This window comes from Gobio gobio (genome assembly GCF_949357685.1).
Source record: "Gobio gobio genome assembly, chromosome: 4".
Classification (NCBI taxonomy): Eukaryota; Metazoa; Chordata; class Actinopteri; order Cypriniformes; family Gobionidae; genus Gobio; species Gobio gobio.
In genome coordinates this window covers 2836808-2861939 of record NC_137100.1, presented here as the reverse complement: position 1 = coordinate 2861939, position 25132 = coordinate 2836808, and the positions used below count along the sequence as shown (strand labels likewise).

Below are 25132 nucleotides of genomic sequence, written 5' to 3'. Positions count from 1 at the left end.
ACTAAACGAATATCATAAAACTATATGCTTTTAATGAATTCATTAATATATCAGTTAATATGCGATCATAACTGCATGCACACTAATTATAAAAGCATAATAAAAAAGTGGTTTCAGATGAAGTTATCATATCATATCCAGTAAATCAGCTCCGCCCATGTGTCAATCAAACTGCACACGTGACCTCAATCCCTCCGAGCCCGGAACTACTTTCTGACGTATCAGGGGGCCAGAGGTCACAGAACATTCGCCTGCCACATACGCCTCTGTCGCACTTGTTTGTTTTTGTCCGAAAAAAGAAAGCAACTGTGGAGAACAGGTGGGTCCAACAGCTGCAGGTTAATATTGGAGCATTTAGATGCTGTTTTAAGCGCAGTAACGGCTGAAAAGTGGCGTTACGGGGAAAATAAATGCGGAGAGCCAGTCAAAGTAGACCTTTAACTGCACACTTTTGTATTCAAGTCGCTTGTATTATGTTTAAAACACATTTGTAGTCTGTGTAACGTGCTGTGGGACATCTTTGTTGTGTTTAAAGTCGCCGTGTAGCTCACTCACGAGCTGGCAGAGCTAGCATGCTAATCAGCTTGGAAAAGTTTCGCAGGTTAGCCGTGTGCTAACTCGACTTCGACACACAATAAAACGCCTGTTTGTTTTGTAACCTCATCTCGCATGCCTTCCCTGCGACATTTACACCATTTACACACTTTGAAAACGACTCTTTTTAAGGTGTGAGCCTTTCGTAGGCTAGCAGGCTAATTAGCATCGGAGCGATTGTGAGTGCTATTATGCACAGATCTGATTAATGTAAGGGTTGTTATGACAACAGACTATCCCGCTCATGTGGATATAATCTGAAAGGTGTATAAAAGCTTTGTGAGGATGGTTGTTTAGCAGCTTATTTGTCGTAATGTGGCTTGACCTCTGAAGATTTCCTGCATTTATTTGGGGATTGTACACACACATATGCGAGGGACATCAGTGTCTCATCCAGGACTGGGGTGTAGAGTTGGCTATAGTAAGTGTTTAAGCCTCTGTAGTCAGATAAGTGTGTATGTGTAAGCTAATAATCCTTAGCAAAGGCTGCTGGGAAGGCACACAGTGTTTGCCTTTTAGCTATAATATGCCACAGATTGATAGAGCTGCCTCCCATGTATCTTAATCAATATTACGGTGTTCAATATTGATGCAAAAGTACCATCTTTGTAGTCTCAGCGAGTTACTAGATCAGTGGGCGTTACCGGATTCGGTGTGGGTGGGGTAATTTACATTGCTTGATTTAGAAACGCCCACTGATTATTTAAAAACGCCCACTTTTGTTCCGTTCATTGGCCAGGGTCCGCCCTGAGGTCGTCTGAGTGACATGTGAAGCAACCAATCACAGTTTGCTTTATGCTTTAGGGGCGTGACTTGTAAATCCGTGTGTGTCACATACTTCCAAAATCCAGCGTTTAGTTGATCGTGATAAGCGCTCATTGTCACTGTTGTAAAAATCACGGCTTGTCTTTTTCCGTGAAGGGGGTTTGGCTTCACGACGAAGACTTCGAATGTGTTTACAATTTTGTCGGCTTTATGCTCAGGACAGATGAAAGATTAGCCTGGCTCTGCCCTCAGGTTTCATTTTCCTTCAGTTAAAATTAATTATATTCTTAGATTTTCTCCGAACAAATTTGAACCGGTCCAATCAGCGAACAGAGGGCGTGGCTAGTTTGAGTTGTAGTTCAGTAATGGCGGCGGAGAAAAGACGCGAGTTCGTTCCGTTGTGGCACCGCTGCCGAGTATCCAGAAGTTATAGCCAGAGCAAGAACAATCTTTGCTGAGTTTTGTTGGTTCGGGAAAAGTTTGATTTTCCAGCTCGCTCCGTTAGGGCTGGGCGATATGGCCAAAAAATCATAACTCAGTATTTTTTGGATGAACGGTAATATCCTGGTATTTTCTACGTTTTTCTGTTTGGATTCAAACAAAAAAAATCTGTGTTTATTGTAGTAATAATTTTATTTCACATCTTGCCCAATGATGTCCTAAAAACAATGTTGATATTGAAGGCTATAAACTAGGGCTGTCAAAAGATTAATCGCGATTAATCGCATCCAAAATAAAAGTTTGTGTTTACATAATATATGTGTGTATTATTATTTATATATAAATACACACACAAGCATGTATATATTTAAGAAATATTTGCATGTATATACTGAATATACATTTATATAAGCTATAATATATATATCTAAATATAAATGTTTTATATATAAAAATATTTTTTTCTTAAATATATACATGCTTGTGTGTGTATTTATATATAAATAATAATTAACAGAGTACACACACATATATTATGTAAACACAAACTTTTATTTTGGATGCGATTAATCACGATTAATCTTTTGACAGCCCTAATATAAATGTTTTATATATAAAATAATATTTTTTTCTTAAATATATACATGCTTGTGTGTGTATTTATATATAAAAAATAATTAACAGAGTACACACACATATATTATGTAAACACAAACTTTTATTTTGGATGCGATTAATCACGATTAATCTTTTGATAGCCCTAATATATATATAAATGTTTTATATATAAAATAATATTTTTTTCTTAAATATATACATGCTTGTGTGTGTATTTATATATAAATAATAATTAACAGAGTACACACACATATATTATGTAAACACAAACTTTTATTTTGGATGCGATTAATCGCGATTAATCTTTTGACAGCCCTACTATAAACACATACAGTGAATGTAATGTTGGCTATGCAAAATATTAGGTGCAAAAATCACATTATATTCTAACATTGTAACATTACAATCTAAAAACAAAATTAATAATTCACTGAACTAAAAAATGAAAAAAACAAAAGCTTTTATTTGTTCTTTGTTTATAATGAATTTGCTGTACCTACATTTTGTTTGATGTTAAGTAACCGAATAAATCTTAATAATTTCAATTTGATTACCCCATTATAATGGTCACTTTCATAAAAATATACTTACCTGTAGGTTTAAAATTCCACATATGGCACATTTATTGTCTGACAACAAATATTTAAGAAATATGTATATTTTAGTCAGAATTATTGCGTTCCTATTCTATTGCGCTTTGTCTGATTGGTGCGCGTACACGCGGAGGCGCTAATTCACGGAAGCCTGAATTTTAGCCGAGATTCACATGCAGACGACTCGTCCTCTCCGGACATATTTGCATGACTTTCTCTCATTTACAGATGGAGAATATCTCAAACGCATTAAACAGCGCAAGTATTTATCTGTCTGTCAGCACAAGTAGCCTAACGTTATCTCTCAGAGCATCTGAAAGGGCACGCTACTTTAAACTATAGGCTACGTGTTAACAATATCTTAACAGTTATTTTAAAGCCCTTAATGTAGAGCACTTGTCATGTTCGAGTTGTATCATGCACTTTCCCTGCATCAGCTCACTCTGCTTTCTCCGCTAATTTTCAGATGCGTTCGTATCAATCTACTGGATATCGATTAGGGATGCGCGGTATACCGGTACTGGAAAAATACCGGTATATATTTAATTTAAAACGGTACGATATCAGGATTTTGCTCATTTCGGTATATGCTGCTGTTCCTAAGTTCACCGCTAGGTGGCAGCGCGCTACCCAAACTGACGTGAAACCGGCAAATGTGGCAACAGAACAAGATGAATACAGCAGATGAATCTCACTCAACACGCACAAAGCTCATTAATAAAGAGAGGATAAGACGTGAAATTTGGAATTACTTTGCTTATAAAACTGCTGAAGAACCATCAAACCTTGCCACGCATCGTCACTTAATTCCTGTCTTGTAAGACATTAAGAGATCGACAGGTGAGGACATCATTCTAACGATCTAATTTAGACTTTTTTCTTTTAACACTGATTAACGCACATACATAAGATCGTATCGTTTAAATATAAAGAAATCTCCAGCGTTCGTTTCAACCAGTGACGTTTAGACCTCATAATATTTGAACGCATACTATTGCACTATTTACATCCGCGAAAGACAGACCCAACTGTGTTTATGTGACTACTCACTAAAGATGGACATTTTTGACATAATTTTGTGTGTATTTGACTGAGGAAAAACAACTTAATTTGGAATGCGCGAGCTCTTTAGGCGTGTGTGTGTGTGTGTGTGTGTTTGTTGTTGGCATGAGCGCAAAGAAAACTCGCTTAAAGAGCTCTCATCCCATATGTGTTACGAAATGCTATAAAATCGCTTGCATGTTCAAATTGGCGAGGTTTAAAAAGACGTGGGCAGTGATTTCCGTCAGTTGTCCCGCAAGTGTTGAATCTGAGCGCGCAAATTGCTTTTATAGTGCAGGTGCGATGAGGTGTAATGCTGAAATTACTTACAAAACAGTTTCCAAATGACTGATTGATGTGACAATCTTTGTTGATTAATTTAATAATGAACATTTGCGGTAATTTCCCACTTCATAAACCCAAAACTTGCGAGAGTGAGTAAAATTATGCGCAATACCCGCATCAAAATTCAGACCCTGTATGGTATGGATTTAATATCGGTACTTCGGTATTAGATTGTGGTACCGTACCGAAGACAAAATTGTGGTATCGAGCCATCCCTAATATCGATATAAACGGTATTGCCTCATTCCATATCGCATCTAAAAAATATATCGATATATACTCGATAATAACTCGATATACCGCCCAGCCCTCCCAGTTAGTGGTGAAGGAGTTGCTGAAGCCCTATTCGGACGGTAGTTGTTTCTAGTGGGGTCGGAAGTAGTGTTAGACCGATATATCGGGCCGATATTTGCGATTTTTACGTGTATCGGCATCGGCTGATACAAGGCTGCTGCGTTCACCGATATTTTTCTCCCTGCATCATTTACAGACAGGCGTCCAACTGTCTTGCTCTCCCTCCCTCGCGCATATTAATCAAAATCAATTGAGAATTGACACGATGGTAAAAGTTCGAAAGACTGAAGTTTAAAGATGCTCTAAAAAAACTCTAAAAAATGCTGGGTTAAAAATAACCCAAGTTGGGTTATTTATGGACTAATCCAGCGATTGGGTTGTTTTAAGCAAACATTTAACCCAACCGCTGGGTCAAAACAACCCAATTGCTGGGTTAGTTCATATTCAACCCAACTTGACTAGGTTGTAAATAGTTTTAAAATGAAGTGTAGTACAGTCAGTGTGCACTTTATTATGCTGCTCGCTTGTTGATACTGTGTGCAATAGTGTCATTATTTTATTTATGCTTAAATATTTATTTTCAGAATTTATTTTCACCACTGAACTCTTTTTTTTTTCTTGTTCTACCTCACCTGTTTTTACTATTTGTTAAATATTGTTTTTTTTAGTTCAATAAATTGAAATTTTAAATTTTAAATTATCATCATGATCATTGTGTAATTTTTATGTTTTAAATTGAGGGAGCAAAAGCAGTATTGGCTCCAAATATCGGCTCAAGAAAATCGGCAGCCCGTATCGGCATCGGTTAAGGCTGATGAAAAAAAATCGGCATCGGCACAAAAAAATCCATATCGGTCGATCCCTAGTCGGAAGGTATTGTCATCTTTTACAGGGGCTAGTCAGTGATTTTATTGCCGTCCGTCTCCCACCACCTGCGTAAAAATCCCTGGCCGAATGACCTACTGTTTTAGATAAACACCAAGGTCGTGTGGTCATTTAATTGCTGTCCGAATCTAGGGCTGGGACGGTAGTGATTTCTTTCTTACCGCGGTTGAAAAGCAAGAAATTCCCGCGGTTCTGCGGTAAACCGATTTAATCGGCTCCCACTCCCAATAAGGAACATGTTTATTTTACATTTATTTTTTCACGTTTAGAACAGGAACAATTAGAACAGAAATGTTCGCCATTTCGCCGATTATTGGGTTTGAATGGTCAAAAATCTGTAAAAATGCGAGTATTCGGGTAAACGCAGTCGGATGTGTCTTTAGGGTTTTTTAACCCTAAAACAATGAATAGTAAGTTCTGTCATATTATTCAATTACTTTTACAGTTTTTTGCCATGGTATGGATTCAGTATCGGTATTGAGGTATTTTAGTCTGGTATCGTATCCAAGTCATAATTTTGGTATCGTGACAACACTATTCTATGTTGGTTTACAAATTTGTACCTTTTTACATTTTTACTCTTTTAGTTTTACATTTTGTCAAGGGCTTGTTTACATTTATACTTTTGTATAGTACACTACTGGAGGCCAATGCTGCAAGTTAAATTAAATGTTTTTAAGTAAAATTGCTGAAAATTATTGTGATAAATTAGTCGATCGATTAATTAGGCGATCGATAAATCAGTCGCCGGATTAACAGCCGACCGATTAACCGATAAATTAGCCGTCAGATGAATCGATAAATTGGCAGGCCGATTAATCGATACATTAGTCGATCGATTAATTAGTCGCCCGATTAACCGATAGATTAATCGATATAAAAATAGTCGTTAGTGGCTAGGGCTGTGCAGAACTAGAAACTGTTCGGACCAATGAAATCATCAGGGCGGGCTTTAGACGATGATGGACAGATGATCAACAGTAACGTAATCATCCACGTCATCGAAGGCTCTTGGGTTGAATTTGCTCTTATCCTAAACGGAGAACTTGTTCGTATATGCGTTCACCTTCACTAGTTCTCTCAGAAACGATGATCGTGTTAGTAAGTACTCTGTGTATCCTTAAATTATTTTATTACTGCCAAAGATCATTTACACTCATCTTTTTCTTGTAACGTTACTTAATCCAGCGTGCGTGCAGACAGGGTTTCCAAGTGTTTTTGCAATGTCGCGCACAATTGCTACTCAAAACTATAGCCCAAAACTATAACTTTCCGGGGGATTCTCCGGAAAAAAATGGCGTTTGGTTGGCAAAATATGTTATTTTGGCAAGGTTGCCTGCTAAACTTCGCATTCCTGGGTTTATATAATCACATAATTGGGGTCGCTTCAACCCGCGGACATGGAGAAAAACACGGACTTGGTAACAGTGCAGTTGAGTTCTGTTGACATTTGACAACTAACGTTACGCGTCGCTCCGTTGCTCTGATTGGTTGTGGGTCTATCCAATTGAGGTCTTTCCTGGCTCGGTTGAAACACGCCCCATAATCAAAGCTCAATGGAGCGGATCAGACTCATATTCTGACTAGAGTTGAGTATGGCCACGCCAGGCTAATTTCACATATTACGTTAATCAAAATCAAAAGGTCGGAAGACCGAATCCATGTTGCACGTGACGCGTATCAGACAATGTTTTCCTTTAATTACCGCTGGGTGTGAAATGCGCTCAAAAAACATGACTGATTCTCTGACCAGCTGACATAAAGCATACTTTCAATAAACGGGAAACAAATCCTCTCCGGTTATGAAGTGTTTTCTGTGTGTTTACAAATCTTTCGCGATGTTCTAACAGACGGGATTCGCACACAACACGTCTGCTAATGTCCGATTCGCCACCTAATGACTCCTTTGAACCGAATCATTTCAACGACTGGTTAGAACAACTGATCTGTCCAACACTGAACTCACTAATCAGTTTATTAATTTACTCAGAACAATCTGAAATGAGAATACAAGTGTGCTTACCCAATTTAGCAAGAGTGGGTGTAAGCGTTAGTTTTAATTATCCACAGTCTTTCAGCTTATTTATGTTCATAATGTGTAGTAAAATAAATAGTCTATAAATCAGTTTAGACTGGAGTGAGGTGAACCCAGAACAAAGTTGTTGTTAGCTAGCTGATAATTTTATGAAATTGTATATGGCAGAAAATTAGGCTATTTGTTCATTTTTTTAATATTTATATGATTATATACCAAAACAATTATCAGTAAATAGTGTAAAAATGAGGAACAAAAACAAACATCAAGGTATCCCACATGGAAAAATACTATAGTATATTATAGTAAAATTACTATAGTATTTTTGAACCGTACTATAGTAAAGATACTACAGTAAATTGTAGTATATTATATTATTTACTACACTTTGTTAATTTACTGTAGTATATTTACTATAGTACGGTTCAAAAACACTATAGTATTTACTAGAGTAATTTTACTATAATATACTATAGTATTTTTTCATGTGGGATCAAAATAAGATAAGCAAAAGTTACAACTTTCTTTGAATTTATTTAAAATGTATTGCATATAGTATTTGTATATCAGTATTGCGCTTGCAGATCACGTGGGGACTTTTTTACTGTGCGTGTGCGTGCGCGTGCGTGTGCGCGTGCGTGTGTGTGTGTGTGTGTGTGTGTGTGTATGACCATGTCTGTCAGCCACCACCGAAGACCATTTTTGACCCAGGAAAACCCCTGATGTTGAAAGTAGGGATCGACTGATATGGATTTTTTAGTGCCGATACCGATTTTTTTCATCAGCCTTAGCCGATGCCGATACGGGCTGCCGATTTTCTTGAGCCGATACTGCTTTTGCTCCCTCAATTTACAACATAAAAATGACACAATGATCATGATGATAACAATTTAAAATGTACAATTTAAAAAAGGAACATTTATTGAACTAAAAAAAACTATATTTAACAAATAGTAAAAACAGGTGAGGTAGAACAAGAAAAAAGAGTTCAGTGGTGAAAATAAATATTTAAGCATAAATAAAATAATGACACTATTGCACACAGTATCAACAAGCGAGCAGCATAATAAAGTGCACACTGACTGTACTATACTTCATTTTAAAACTATTTACAACCTAGTCATTTAATGGCTACACTCTAAAAAATGCTGGGTTAAAAATAACCCAAGTTGGGTTGAATATGGACTAACCCAGCAATTGGGTTGTTTTGACCCAGCGGTTGGGTTAAATGTTTGCTTAAAACAACCCAATTGACTTATCGGTAAGCCCCTCCCATCGAACGCCTCAGATGATTTGTTTGAGTGAAAAACTATGTAATAAACTTGATAAACCATCAGTTAAGTTTGGCCATCATTCAGACGGGATATACGCTACATTCTGTGTCCAAAAACATCTTGGGATAATGTTTTCACACTGACAGCTGTGCATTATAAGATATAGCAACTTCGTTTGTTTGTCCGAGTTAGCAACAGTAGCTAAGGGGGGCGGGGCTTACCGAAAGGTCAATTGTTGGTTTAGTCCATTTTCAACCCAACTTGGGTTATTTTTAACCCAGCATGTTTTAGAGTGTAGGTGCACTTCACTTAATCTCTTGTAGAGCAACACCAGCGGTAATTCAGGAGAAAATCTCCCAATGCTCCACGTGAAACTTTCCACCTTTTACCATCGTGTCAATTCTCAATTGATTTTGATTAATATGCGCGAGCGAGAGCAAGACAGTCTGAAGACGGTGAGAGCTGCCCTGTGGACGCCTGTCATAGGCGTCGATTTCGGGGGGGACGCGTACCCACCAGATTTCGTCATGAGTCCTTTTGTACCCACCACTTTTTTTTTTTTTTTTTTTTAAACCTCGAGTTCAATTTTGCGGTGAAGCATTGCTGACACACACATTTTATTTTTTCCACTCAATTGTGTCGAAATAACGAGATCTTATGTCGTTTTAACTACATCTTTTCTCATAATAACGAGATCTTATGTCGTTTTAACGACATCTTTTGTTGTAAAAACGTTTGAAAAGCAGAAGCAAGCTCCGTAAAATAGGCTCTTCCGCTGCCTGTATCAGTGGCAGTGCCCATAACACGAAATTGTTGTAATGGATTGATGTAGCCTATACAGTTCTTAACAGCCATGGGTAGCAGGAGCCATGGACCGCTCATGATGAGCGTAATGACGGACCCCGGTGCAGCCACAAATATCATAATTATCTATAGGCTAGGCCTACTGTAGGCTAATTGAGACATTCAAGAAATGTATTAAAAAGAAAGACGCTTTCAGCCTTACTTAAAGTAGAGCCCTACATTTCTGCCCGAGCCCGACGGGCCCCGACTTTTTTACGCCCTAGGGCCGGGCTTCGGGCCAATTTTCCAGTCATAGCCTACCTCAGACGCGGGCCGGGCTTCGGGCTTTTTTAGGCTATAGGACGGCGCTATGCAACACGCATCACCGCAAATGAGTAAAGCAAGCCAACATGCAAACTGCCACAAGTGAAACTGAAAATAAGCTAAGTTTTAGATGCTCAAAAGCACAATCATCTTCATTAAAATGAATGAGACTAAATGCTCTTACCAGTGTTTAGGTCGCTCGTTCTCATAATGCGGTCTTTGATGTTGAAAAGAGCTGATGAATAAAATACTCATATCGGTTGATTTCGTTGACATGAACTCCGTTAAATGTGCATCTAGCACGGGAATTGAAGATCGGATATATATTCATTTCGCGGAGAGGTGTAGCCTAAGGTAAGACAACCAGCATGTTTTTTATTTTTAATTATTTGTTTAGATTGTGTAGCCCGTTTTGTTTGCGCGCGCCGTTGCGATCTGCCTGCCTCATCTTGTCAAAAATGCCTTTTTACTGTGATGGTGGTGATAATAGGCTAAACGTTTAAACGATGCTTTAAGTGTTTTTTATGGATTTAATAAGCAAGACAAGTCAAGTGTTGATTTCAGAGGCTAAAGTGTTGGGTTAACTCACTGTCAGCCGCTTGGTCGTCACTTTAAAAAGCAAAAACTTTAGTTTAACAAACATTAAATGCTTTAAACATTTTTCTAAATTAACTTAATAAAGAAACAAAACGAAATATATCTACTTTGACATTAAAAACAAAACTGAACTATTTTAATGGCTGTAACTAATGTGTAATAGGGAGGATAAAAAAAACACGGGCTCCAGTGGGACTCTGATAATGAAGTGGTAAAAAAAATTGCAAAAATGAAAAATATTAAAGAATTCGCGGGGCGCTTTCGTCGGCATGAGTAAGATAGGCTATAAGACCCGCAATATGTCTCTCATCTGACATTTTTATTTATTTACATTAGTAAGCTGCAGGACATAGTCTTTCAAAACATGACCTGCGCGAAAGAGAAAAAAAATGTACCCAGCACTTCTGAAAATGCACTTCTGAATGCGTCTCTGTCTCCAGCACATTTCAAACCAAACTGACGCCCATGACGCCTGTCTGTACATAATGCAGGGAAAAAAAATATCGCCTCTTAAAAATTGCAAATATCGGCCCGATATATCGGTCTACATTTACATTTATGCATTAGGCAGACGCTTTTATCCAAAACGACTTACATTGCATTCAAGGTACACATTTTTACATTTTGTCAGTTCTTGCTTTCCCTGGGAATCGAACCCATGACCTTGGCGTTGCTAGCGCCATGCTAGCACTAGTTGACTAGGTCTAACACTAGTTGAATGTGTTGAATGCGATTGTTGTCATGTGTTGTTTGGTGCTGAGCTTCGCGTCCGGTGTGCGACCCGCTTTAGGCTCTGCTAACTGAGATTCTGTCCTCACACACTCAGGCAGATCTGGACAAAGACATGGCGCGTCTTGTGGCGGTCTGCAGGGACGGCGAAGAGGACTATGTTTTTCTTGCACGCCAGATTCCCTTGTACATCGACGACACACTCACGGTAAGATCTTTGGTTTCACTTTGCTATCTTTAGTTGATGTGAAATTAATACGAAACCTATTGTGCATGGTTCATCTGTCAATTTGCGTATTTTAGTGACCAATACATTTAAACCAGTTTTACAGGTTTGCCAAGTGTCATGAAATACCAAGTGTTTTTCTGTTCCTTTATATATGCTTTCTGAAAGCAATCTGTGTTATTTTGATTGTATGTGCGCATGTTTATGTTGCAGATGGTGATGGAGTTTCCTGACAGTATTCTGGACTTTGACAGCTATCAGATCAACAGTTCTCAAATGAAGCAGTTTATTGAGGTAAATGGTGACATTTTGCAATTGTCATTGTTGAAAATCTGTCAAGAACATGCCTGGGTCATATTTCACCCTAAAACCCAAAATAAGAAATTGATGTCTGTCCGTGTGTCAGGGTACCCGCGGGGTCTTAAAAAGTCTTAAATGTCTTTCAATTCAAAATCAAAATTTTAAGGCCCTACAAGCCTTAAATTCGCTGAAGTATTGAGTTCTAGGTCTTAAATAATTTTAAACGGGTCTTAATTTTCCTACGTTCATGTAACGCTACCTCTAATGCTCATTGAAATGCTCCCACAGCCCTTTAAAATGTTTTTTTGTTTTGTTTTTTAATTCTGGGTGTTGTAGTTCTTTCTTTTGCTAGTCCAAATATAATTTGCTGTATTACGACTACAATTGAGACTAACATGCATCTTATATTGCAGCCAATCAGCTTTCGTAATATTGGCGGGAGTCTCTTTCGGATTGTACCACAGACACATAAAACTTATTTTATTCTTCAAATAATAGTCCTCCAGTTTTTCGCATTTCCGCGATTACTAAATACAACGAAAAATCAACAATGCATTTTTTGAGATCCTGCATAATTCGTAATTTCACCGCAAAATAATGGCAAGATACCAAAATAAACAAGATTTATGCATTTTGTTTATTCTACTGTAATGTGTGACTATTGTGAATCTAACATAATACAGTAAATGTGGTACCCTAATTATGCAAATTTCTGGAAAGTTCACCACAAATTCAGTCATTTTGATCTAAAAAATCACCCAAAAAATATCCTGGTGGGATTGAGCTATAGGGAAGTGCAATTTTATCGATACAAGTTTATCGAATTGTTCAATTTGAATAAATAAATTTACTTTGCAAGTAATTTTGTGACTGCATTTCCTTTATAGGTCTTAAATTTAATTCATAATGGTCTTAAAAATGTCTTAAAAAGTCTTAAATTTGATTTGATGAAACCTGCAGAAACCCTGTGAAATGCTCCCGCTGCCTTTTAGAGAGAGAGAGAGAGAGAGAGAGAGTGTGTGTGTGTGTGTGTTGTCGTCATCATAGGTTGTTGTTAGTTCGTTTTTTCGCTAGTGAGAGACCAACATGCATCTTATATAGCAGCCAATCAGCTTTCGTGTTATTGGCGCTAGTCTCTTTCGGATTGTACCACACACACACACACACACATCAAACGGATTTTATTCTTCAGCTTCAGTTCTCCAGTTCCGCGATCGTGAAAGCAAAGGCGAATCTTTCTCACCTGCCATCTCGCATAATGACCAAATAAAAGTATGATATGCCCGATAGCACTAAAAAAAGAGTTTAAAAAGCGATGTAAACCCCGAATTCATTCGCTACTGAAACACGGACCGATGTCAGACTCGATGCCGGATTCTGTGCACACGTTTGCCGCCGGTCAGCGCTCGCGCGAGTGTACGTTACCGAATCTAGCCTCATTACTGTTGGTCTTAAAGTGAAAGCAACCCAATATAGCCTATCCTATACCCGCTCCTGCCTGTGTCGTTAATATTAATCAAACAACAACGGGAAAAAAACAAACAGTAGCCTACCTAAACTAATTAAAGCACTGTTTGTATCTGCATATTTAAGTTGTATTTATTTGTCCTATTGTCAAACAATATTCATGCATTTTGTTTGTTTTATTGCCATGTGTGATTATTGTGCATCTAACATAATGATATGGTAAATGTGGCATCCTAATTATGAAAGAAAAAAACCATGCACATTTCTGAAAATGACTACCACAGAATCAGTCATTTTGATCTCACAAAAAAAGTATATACACACACACACACACACACAACCGATCAAAAGTTTGAGAACGGTAAGATTTTAAAATGTTTTTAAAGAAGTCTCTTCTGCTCACCAAGGCTGCATTTATTTGATCCAAAATACAGCAAAAACAGTATTATTGTGAATTTTTTTTTTTTACAATTTAAAATAACTTTTTTATTTCAATATATATTTTAAAAAGCAATTTATTTCCGTGATTCAAAGCTGAATTTTTAGCATCATTACTCCAGACTTTAGAGTCACATAATCCTTCAGAAATATATTTTTTAAACTTTCTATTTCAGATAAATGCTGTTCTTTAGAACTTTCTATCCATCAAAGAATCCTAAAAAAAATGTTTTACACAACTGTGTTCAACACTGATAATAATCATAAATGTTTGTTGATCATCAGATCCTCATATGAGAGTGATTAGTGAAGGATCATGTGACACTGAAGACTGGAGTAATGATGATTTGATCACAGGAATAAATGACACTTTACTATATATTCACATAGAGAACAGTCACAACAGAACTGTCACAATATTACAGCTTTTTTTGTATTTTTAATAACATAAATGCAGCATTGGTGAGCAGAATGTAAAAACATTAAAAAAATCTTACCGTTGTCAAACTTTTGACCGGTAGTGTGTTTGTATATTAATCCTGGTGGGATTGAGCTATGAGGAAGTGCAAGTTTACTAATATTTTGTTCAATTTGAATAAATTAATTTGCTTTGCAAGTAATTTTGTGATTCGGAATTTCCTTTTGTACGTTTTTCTTTTTTAATTGCGTGATATAGGTCTTTAATTTAAATCATAATGGTCTTAAAAAGTCTTAAATTTGACTTGGTGAAACCTGCAGATACCCTGGTGTGTGTGTGTGTGTGTGTGTGTGTGTGTGTGTGTGTGTGTGTGTGTGTGTGTGTGTGTGTGTGTGTGTGTGTGTGTGTGTGTGTGTGTGTGTGTGTGTGTGTGTGTGTGTGTGTGTGTGTGTGTGTGTGTGTGTGTGTGTGTGTGTGTGTGTGTGTGTGTGTGTGTGTGTGTGTGTGTGTGTGTGTGTGTGTGTGTGTGTGTGTACTAGGGGTGTAACGGTACACGTATTCGTATTGAACCGTTTCGGTACAGGGCTTCCGGTACGGTGCACGCGTCGAACGGTTATGAATGTAATCTTTAACAGTTCACTGTCGGCTTGTTGTAAGCGCGGAACACACTTCAATCCGAGTTCCCACACGAACATATTAAGTATTCAGTCCATTTTATCACGAAATTCAAACGATAAATGCCGTTTTGACGCTCTATGTGGCGTGACTGGTCACAGTTCAAGCGGCCGCGCGACGCGCACGCGCGATCATCTGTGAAGGCGATCGATCATCTGTTACTAAAGATTCAAGAATAAACATGAATGACGATCTGAAGGTATGCTGAGGATACATTACAATTTACTGTCATGTATATATGTGGTGTAATCGCTAAATCAGTGTTTCAACTGCGGAAAGATGTCAATATAACTGCTTGTGAACTAAACAATGTCATGTAACGTTAGCATCACATTTACCTCAGGCAGTCATTCAGTGTCCACAGAATTTTATTCACTAGAGAAATCAACTCTTTCGCTAAATATATGCTCTATATTAGCCGTTATATTCATTATATTCTACTTAACCTGTTAGTGATGTCTTGATTATTTCATGCATGTTAAATAAACCTGTCATGAAAATGACAAACACTGTATATAAATTATTATATTTCAACAACGATTTGGAGAAAAAAACTATTTTATAATTAGATTTAGAAGTTAATGCAAAAACTGCCTTATGTGAAGTTTACATATTTGCACACAATGTGTTAGGGCTGCTCGATTATGGAAAAAATCATAATCACGATTATTTTGGTCAATATTGAAATCACGATTATGTAACACGATTATTTCACATGACTTTGGGAATGTGTTGTATTTATTAAAAATACACCTTTCAACAATTCAATTGAAATTGTAACATTTGTTGTACTTTTTGAACTATTAAAATAAATAATATAACATATATTCAAATCAAAGTATAAAAGTATTCACGTAAAAATGATAATCACAAATAAATAAGATCAACAATATGGTTCGGCTAGATATGCTTTTCATGTACGTCTAACATTAGTTTTCAGGTACAGAAATGTCTCAAATGTAAAATAACATTGCATATTTGAGTGCATAAATTAAAGATGAATCCTATTAAACTTACAAAAGCTATTCAATCCGGATCGGATATGCGTCGTCTTTATCGACTGTATAAAGTTTACTCAAGGCATATACAGACTATGTCTGCTAGGATACTCATCAAGATGGACATGTTGACATACGTTTTGTGTGAGTTTGTCCGTTCAAGAGCAAGACTTGAAAGAGAACTCAATATTTGCGCGCTGAGAGACGTGTGCGCGCTCTCGGATGAGCGCACAGAGACACATTTCCTCACAGCGCGCGCGGCTTCTCATTCGCGTCTTCTGGCACTAAACCCGGGTGATGACGGCGAAAACGACTGGTCATATTCAAACATACGGCAGCACTCGCATGCATTGAACAAAGTTTACAAAGAGAGAATTATTTGAAAAATATGAGGGGAAAAAAGGACGTTTACACGGCACCCCTGCTCTCGTCAGTTTTTTTTTCTTTTTTAGATTGTCATAGGTCACTCTGTTTAATTTTCAAGTGGTTAAACAAATTCGTGATGTTCCCTTGCGTTGCAGCCACTACATGTAGCAAATCTTGCACGTAGCATGTTTCTGCTCGTCGTCTGATTCCTCGAAGCCAAACTGTTCCCAGACAACGGAGTTGGTTTTGCCTTTTTTGTTCACCAAACGCTGCTGTAACTGCCCTCCTTCTGCCATCTTTACTCGCGCCGAGTTTTTAAATTCCAGCGGATGATATGCACACGAGATTCCCGAACTGAGAGAGATTTGTGGCTTCGGGAGGGGCGGATGAGCGCATGCGCGTTTCATTCATAACGCAAGGCAAAATAATCGTTTTTTCTCGATTGTACTATTTTGGTGATCGTTGGGAGGCAAAATCGAAATCGAAATTCGATTAATTGCACAGCCCTACAATGTGTTATTTGAGTGTTGATTATTATACCTAAAAATAAATAGCAACTGAATTTAGGCTAATAGTTTGGGCTCTGTTGTGAACCTTTAATATTAATGTACAAGTAAGGGCTCCCTATATCATTTACAGAAATATCTTAAATAAACTTTTAGATATAATTTAATTCATTCAAGGACACTTTTTCTCCAGTAAACCACTGTTAAATATAAAAAATAAATAAAAAGCAATTTTGTAAATCTGCTGTACCGAACTCGTACCGAACCGTGACTTCAAAACCGAGGTACGTACCGAACCGTCAGTTTTGTGTACCGTTACACCCCCAGTGTGTACACAATCCAAATCACTTTTCCACAAGGCACAAGGTCCAAACAAAACGATAGTGAATCAGATTTCTAATGCTTTTTTGTGTTTTGTCCCCCAGCATCACAGTATGCTAAAGCAGCAGGACCTGAACATGGCGCTGATGGTGATGTCACGTGAGGTCATCAGCGCGCTGTCTCAGTCTGTGGTGTGTGTGGGCTGCCGGCGCAGTGTGGAGCATCTCTTCTCTCAGCTCACGGACTCTGGATACTTCGCCCTGGAGCCGCTGACAGTGGGATCCTCCGGAGTGCTGTCTGTCACACGGGCCTGTCTCACTGACCCCAGGAAACTCTACACACTCTTTTATGTTCATGGGTAAGTGCGGCCAACACTGTTTAACGTTTTCCTCATGTTTCCAGACCAACTGAAGGAAACATAAAGTCAAGATTGATGCCATTTACTGGTCTTATTGTGTGTGTGTGTGTGTGTGTGTGTGTGTGTGTGTGTGTGTGTGTGTGTGTGTGTGTGTGTGTGTGTGTGTGTGTGTGTGTGTGTGTGTGTGTGTGTGTGTGTGTGTGTGTGATTTAATTAGTGCAAGTTATTCCAAATAATAACATTAATTTTGGGGGAATGGTGGGCAGAGAATTTATTATAATCTATAAATCATCAGCCTTACTAGCTAATCAAGTCCTTATTTCTAAAGTTAAAGGGTTAGTTCACCCAAAAATAAATTCTGTCATTAATTACTTCCCCTCATGTCGTTGGACACCCGTCAGACCTCCGTTCATCTTCAGACACAAATGAAGATATTTTAGTGTAAATCTGATGGCTCTGAAAGGCCTCCATTGGCTCAATGGCACGGTTCACTCTCAAGACCCATAAAAGGCACTAAAGACGTCGTTACAAAGTCCATCTCACTACAGTGGTTCTACAATAACTTTATGAATCGGCGAGAATATTTTCTGTGCGCAAAAAAAACCTAAATAACGACTTGTATAGTGATGACGAGTTCAAAACACGGCATCATGAAGCTTCGAAGCGTTATGAATCAGTGAGTCGATTCATGATTCAGATCGCGAGTCAAACCGCCAAACTGCTGAAAACTATTGTCGCCGATTCATAAAGTTATTGTAGAGCCGCTGTAGTGAGATGGACTTTGTAACGACGTCTTTAGTGTCTTTTAAGGGTCTTGAGAGTGAACCGTGCATTGAGCCAATGGAGGCCTTTCAGAGCCATCAGATTTACACTAAAATATCTTCATTTGTGTCTGAAGATGAACGGAGGTCTGACGGGTGTCCAACGACATGAGGGTCAGTAATTAATGACAGAATTTTCATTTTTGGGTGAACTAACCCTTTAACAGTTGGCATGAAATGGAATTATATCTTCCCGAACAAGAGCAAAATGTAGGGCGGGGCTTGATTTTGTCCATGGAGAATTGATTGGGTTAGTGATAGTTTTCTATTGGTGGATCTTATGTGAGTGACAGGTTGCCCCGCCCCTCAAATATAAAGGATATGCCGTTTGAATAGTTGTCTGTGTATTTTAGCTGTGTTGTCTTTTATTTTAACGTGTGCTTTTTATTCCTTTGTTGCAGGTCAAAGTTAAACAACATAATTGATTCCATCCCCAAGAGCAAAAAGAACAAACGCTGTCAGCTGCACTCTTTAGACACGCACAAACCGAAGCCTTTAGGGTGAGTCCGGTTTTTTAATCATCATGTGACATTTGATATTTCAATGTATTCCTTACTTCCTTGACCGCTAACCTCTAGTGTGGACTTTATTAGTGATCGACCGATATTGATTTTTTTCAGTACCGATAATTTTTGTTTTTATGTGCCCGATAACCGATATACAGAACCGATATTTATTTACTGTTATTCTTCTGTTTTTGACACAATTACAACACCACTGAACAAGCCATTTTATTTATAACAATCACTCCCTCCTTGCATAGAAAACAAAACAAATCTTATTTATACACCAATAAATAGAGCGGTCTGAAAGTGCAAAAAATACAAAGTGCACTGTTGCTAAACTATTTTTGTTTAAAAAATAAAATCCAGGAATTTTTCCAGAAATAAAATGCATAATTCTCTCGTCTCATGGGGATATGAGGGGGGAAAGTACCATCATTTGAATATACTACCGGGTTTCTACTGATACAAAGCCTAATGCTAAATCACTGAAGTTACCCTTTAATGTCTTACAAGTCAGGAATTAAGTGACTGATGCGTGGCAAGGTTTGATGGTTCTTCAGCAGTTTTATAAGCAAAGTAATTCCACATTTCACGTCTACTCTTTTTATGAATTAGTTTTGAGTGAGTGAGATTCAACTGTTGTATTCATTTTTTTCTGTTGCCACATTTGCCGGTTTCACGTCAGTTTGGGTAGCGCGCTGAACTTCGGAACAGCAGCATATATCGAAATGAGCAAAATCATGACCATTTAAAATAAAATAAATACCGGTATTTTCCCAGCACCGGTATAGAGACAGAGCGATAGCGTCATAATCTGAAGGCCACGCCCACACCGGGGGGGAAAACAATCCAACGCTCTCCATTGACTTAGCATTGCGTGAAGCGGCTTCCTTGTCATTTCGGACTTATAACGAAAAAACAGAACAATGTCTAAAAGCTGATATGTGACAAAGTGTACAGGAAACAAGCTAAAAAACCCACAACCAAAAACCCAGACGTTTTTATAAGCTATTGACCCAAAAAACGAGTGTTTTAGGACAAAAAAGTGGATACAGGCCATTGAGACACGTTATATTACACTGAGAAGTACACACACTAGAGGGGAACGTAATCAGAGACAGGAAATATCATATATAAAACTGACATTTGGATATTTGACTTAACAGTGACAACATATTTACAGCACACATAGACAAACTGAGTGTCAGATCCCAAAATTGACCCATTCTTCCTGCTGAAGCGTCACGTTTTACTGCCTTTAGCCACTTTTGTCTCCTTAAACTCTCGTTTTTTTGGGTCGACAGCTTATAAAAACGTATTTCTGTGTTTTTTAGCTTGTTTGCTGTACACTTTGTCACATATCAGCTTTTAGACATTGTTCTGTTTTTTGTTATAAGTCCGAAATGCAGCCTCACGCAATGCAAAGTCAATGGAGAGCGTTGGATTGTTCCCCCCCCCCCCAGGTGTGGGCGTGGCCTAAATACGCTCTGTCTCTATACCGCGCATCCCTAATCCCTACTCATATGAGTACGCTTGGTTGGTTTAACGGTGCTTGCCGTCCTGCAGGGGCAGCTGGATGGACGTATGGGAGCTGATGTCACAGGACTGTCGTGATGAAGTGGTTCTGATTGACAGTTCCTCTCTATTAGAGACTCTGGAGACGTACCTGCGCAAACACCGGTGAGAGATCGTGATGTCACGCATACACCTATGACAATTTTTTATTTGCTTTCTCTGATTTTGTCTCTCTCCGACATCATTCTCAGGTTCTGTACGGACTGTAAGAACAAGGTTCTGAGAGCGTATAACATCCTGGTGGGGGATCTGGACTGCAGTAAAGAGAAGGGCTACTGTGCGGCTCTGTATGAGGGTTTGCGCTGCTGCCCACACGAGCGCCACATCCACGTCTGCTGTGAGACCGACTTCATCGCTCACTTACTGGGCCGGGCAGAACCAGAATTCGCGGGGGGTTATGAGTGAGTGTCCATGTGGAGTTTATTTGATATGTCATATGAATTAAAAGTATACCGTATCATCTAGAGATGCAACAAAACAGTTATTCCACGGTTCAATACATACCTCGGTTTTTAACCACGGTTTTCGGTTCGGTTCTGATGGCCTGTCACATCAGTTTTTTGCTATTCTATTCTTAGGCGACAGGAACAGCAAGAGGTTAAGGAGAAAAAAGACTTTTTATTTCTTTATTTTACTTAAAATAATTGAAAAACCTTACTTAAACTTAAAACATTACTTTAAAAAACCCCTTGTACGCATTCCTAGTGTATTGTATGATATAAAATAAATATATATAAAGATTTACACTGGCAGCTCAGAGCTGTACAGCAGCATTTAAGTATGAAATTGAATGAATAAATGTAAAAATAAAACACTATAGACTTCACTATAAAATATACACTGATTCTTATTAAAGCTACTGTATTAGTTATTCAGTCAAGAGCAGTGAGTGATTTTCTCTTTGTCTTTTGTTGTTGTATTAACATTAAAGGGATAGTTCACTCAAAAATGAAGATTCTGTCATGGAGAAATGAATACAGGTTTGGAACAATATTAGAGTGAGTAAATAATGACATCATTTTAGAGGTGAACTTTCCCTTTAAGGACGGCGTGTTCACTATTTTGACCCAGGAAAAACCAAGTAGGGCTCGCTGCAGCCTGCGGTGGATATCCAACTACGCCCACATCCAAGTGTGACGTCAGAAATCCCGCCCTGCAGCTAATTTCATTGGTTACAGTTACGGGTAGGTTTAGGGAAAAGAGTTTGGTGTAGGCAATCAGTACTTAAAGCTACACTATGTAACTTTTCCGTCCACTAGAGGTCGCCTGTTCAAAACAAAGGCGTAGTTTGATGACGCCACGTTTGAGCGCAGAATCTTGGGACATGTGATCTTCACCTCACAGCCGGTGGAAAACAGTCAGGATAGGACTCGGGCAGAAATCAAGTTGATGGATGCGATTATTAACATTACTGTAGTCTGAAGCAGAGCAGGAGCGAGTGTTGTGGAGCTGAGCAAGGCAGGAGCGATTGAAGATCGGGACTGTTATTATGGCATAGTCGCCGGCAGGACTTTTATTATGACACGGTTGCCGGCGCTACTTCCTCTTTTGCAGTCATGAGTATGAGGTAACGCAACTCTGTTTATCGTATTAGATATATCTGAGTGTGTTGAAAAGGAAGTTATGACGTTCGCTCGGCGGCTGCTATGACACTTGTTCAAAATGCAGTGAGAGTAAAGTGTTTCACTGAATAAAACCGGAAACCGAGGGTGACGCAGATATGACGCAATCGACATGCGACTCCCTCAAACGCATAGCTCACACGTCCCGGTTCCTTGGTTAAAATAGCAATTTTCTCACGATTTACAAATAGTTGAAAACATTTGGGATATTCTTAGTACTCAACTGAACAAAATATATAACACTGGCCTAGTAGTTTCTGGATATTTTACTGCAAAAATCCTACATAGTTCACCTTTAATTCGTTACAGTGATGGGTAGGTTTAGGGATCAGTGTTTGGTGTAGAGGCAGTCTAGCTACTGTGATTGATATGACCAATAAAATCTTAAAAAATCGGCTGCAGGGCGGCATTGGCCTGGCCTCTGACGTCACACTTGGATGTGGGCCGGGTTGGACATCCACCGCAGGCTGCAGCGAGCCCCTTCTCGGAAAAACCCTGTCATGGGAAAGTTGATATCTCAATTCATCACCCCTTTAAACCAACATTAAAAAGAATCGTGACAAGATTGTGGATTCCCACCTGAAAAATAATGTGATACCATATTTTTGCCCTTCCCTAATAATTCCATTATCATGCACATACCCTCATTAACACTGTCTGGATCATTTACAGGCGTCGAGAGAGACACGCAAAGACCATAGACATCGCCCAGGAGGAGGTGTTGACGTGTTTAGGGATCCACCTGTACGAGCGGCTGCACAGAATCTGGCAGAAGCTGCGAGCGGAGGAGCAGACGTGGCAGATGCTCTTCTATTTGGGCATTGATGCGCTGCGCAAAAGCTTCGAGGTAGTGCTTTCGCCTCATATTCATGTTGTGATTATTTCTGAATACCTGAATTGTGCTTTCCATGAATAGGAATATGGGTTACTTTGACTGGTAATGAACAAGCAGATAAAGCAGCAAAGGAAGCACTTCAGTTGGAAATGACAGAATGTAAAATACCAGCATCTGACGTTAAACCAGAGGTGGACAAAGCACACAACTCCATTACTCGAGTGAAAGTAAAAGTACTACTGGTCAAATATTACTCTGTTACAAGTGAAAGTTGTTAAAAACTATTTTTACTTAAGTAAAAGTACAGAAGTACTTGCTTTTAAAAGTACTTAAGTATCAAAAGTAAATTTCCTTTTTTATGTCAATGCATTATTTTATTATTGTTGCATTGTTGTGTAAATGCGCGGTGGTTTAAGCCAGTCTGTGATGCTCCATCCGACATGCTAGCATACGACCACATTGAACTAATTTAAATACTTAAAAGTTACAAAGCTTTTTATAAAGCTGCTGTCCCTTTAAGGCTGAATGCACAAATCCTACACACTGATACACATCTGATATTCCCCCAACTGTTTACGTTCACTTAAGACATAATCAACTTTGTTTACGTGAATACTTTCCAAAATGAAAATTGACATTTTGTGTGTATTGGTCTGTTTAAGTGCGAAAAAACACACAAAAGAAAGCTCTATTCAGTACTCGTGCTCTGGCATCTCAGAGGCACAAAACTTCTCTTTCTCCCAGACATTTACATTTTGCAAAAAAAAAAAAATCTTTTGAAGAAGAAAGAAAATCATCCACTGACTTGCAAAGCTGCTACAGAAACGACTTTTGACTTCGAGGACCTTGATAGAAATATAGTGGAGTAAAAGGTATGATATTTGTCTTTCAAATGTAGTAAAGTTAAAGTAAAAGTTTCACTAAAAAATAATACTTGAGTAAAGTACAGATACTCAAAAAGTGTACTTAAGTACAGTACTCAAGTAAATGCACTTCGTTACTGTCCACCTCTGCGTTAAACCCATATTGAACCTGTACATTTACAAGAAATGGCGAATGGAACGAATGTGTAAATAACAAATTAGATGAGGTGAATCCAGTTTTAAATCAAGGAGTTATTATTTTGAAAATAGATATGACCAGGTTGTATACATACGAGATGCTGAATTGGACATTCAAGACTCACTCATTCCTATTTATTGAACGGGGAAGAGAAACCGGTTTGTGATCTGTGTTTTCACGAGTGTAAAACATATTTTAATAGAATGTCCTTTTTAAAATAATATTAGAGAACGGTTTTATTCAGAAAACACATTTTTAAAAAGGTTTCTCCTGGAGTAATTTTAGAATTTCTGTCAAATATTAAATTGAAAGATTCTATGTTATTGGTGTTATTATTGCTGTTGTTGTTATTGGTATATATAACTGATTTTGTATAGTGATTATTAATTGTTAAATTATTGTAAACAATGTATTGATACTGTTGATTGCCATGAATATAGCCATTGTTGCTGATATGGCATTAAATCATAAATCAAATTCCATGAATAGGATGCTAAAATGTCAAGATCACAGGGTTTTGAGCCGTATACAAGGTTGCAAGAAAATTACACTTCTAATGGTGCGTTCACACCGGACGCGATTCGCACGAGTGATTTACATGTTAAGTCAATGCAGAGACGCGAAATGGCATTCTGCGCCGCGATTCGCGCGAATGAGGCGGCGAGATTCGCGCGATTGAGGCGGCGAGATTCGCGCGATTGAGGCGGCGCGAAGGATGCGAATTGAGCGTTTTGAACGTGCGATTCGCGCGAATCGCTCAAGTTGAAAAATCTGAACTTTGGCAGATATTTCGCGCCGCGTTAACCAATCAGGAGCTTGCTCTAGTAGTGTCAACAATGAGGAGAAAATCTGTATATTAATATCTGGTTCAGACAATATGATTATCACTGTGATAACATTAAATGACACGAAACACAACCCAGTCTCTTTTTGTTAAATGCAAGTTTGTTTGATCAATAATACAAAAGTAAAAGTAAAAGGTATAATAAGCTATACATGAAATAAAGCAAACAATTCAGTCAAACATTCAAAGTCAGTGCTAGTAGGCTAACGTTACAACTGCAACGTACAGTTATAGCCTAAAAATATAAAGTAATGAAACTTCTCTTTGCCTTCAGCCTAAACGATTTGCCAGGGAACAAATTATAGATCCATGAGACCAAAGATCGGCCGTTACAAGACGAATTATAGCTGGAGACGCCACAGAGACATCAGAGCCAGCGGCAGAAGAACTGGCTGAGGAAAGGCTGATCTCGCTGGGGTTAATGATCTCTGAGCGCCGCTGATCCACTGGAGCTCACAACTCCGAAAACGCCAGAT

General features: G+C 38.3%; 1 protein-coding gene across 2 annotated transcripts in view; it reads left to right on the top strand.

Moving 5' to 3' along the window:
- The first annotated feature begins 208 nt into the window (after positions 1–208).
- The window catches only part of ggnbp2 (gametogenetin binding protein 2), a 47784-nt gene continuing 22860 nt past the window's right edge, over positions 209–25132 (top strand). For both annotated transcript variants that reach the window (XM_079815416.1, XM_079815415.1), the window contains exons 1-8: positions 209–319; positions 11416–11526; positions 11758–11838; positions 17138–17391; positions 18614–18712; positions 20285–20398; positions 20485–20694; positions 22588–22762. In XM_079815416.1, coding sequence (XP_079671542.1) covers positions 11434–11526; positions 11758–11838; positions 17138–17391; positions 18614–18712; positions 20285–20398; positions 20485–20694; positions 22588–22762 — 1026 coding nt within the window. In that variant the 5' untranslated portion in view covers positions 209–319; positions 11416–11433. The remainder of the gene's footprint in view (positions 320–11415; positions 11527–11757; positions 11839–17137; positions 17392–18613; positions 18713–20284; positions 20399–20484; positions 20695–22587; positions 22763–25132) is intronic.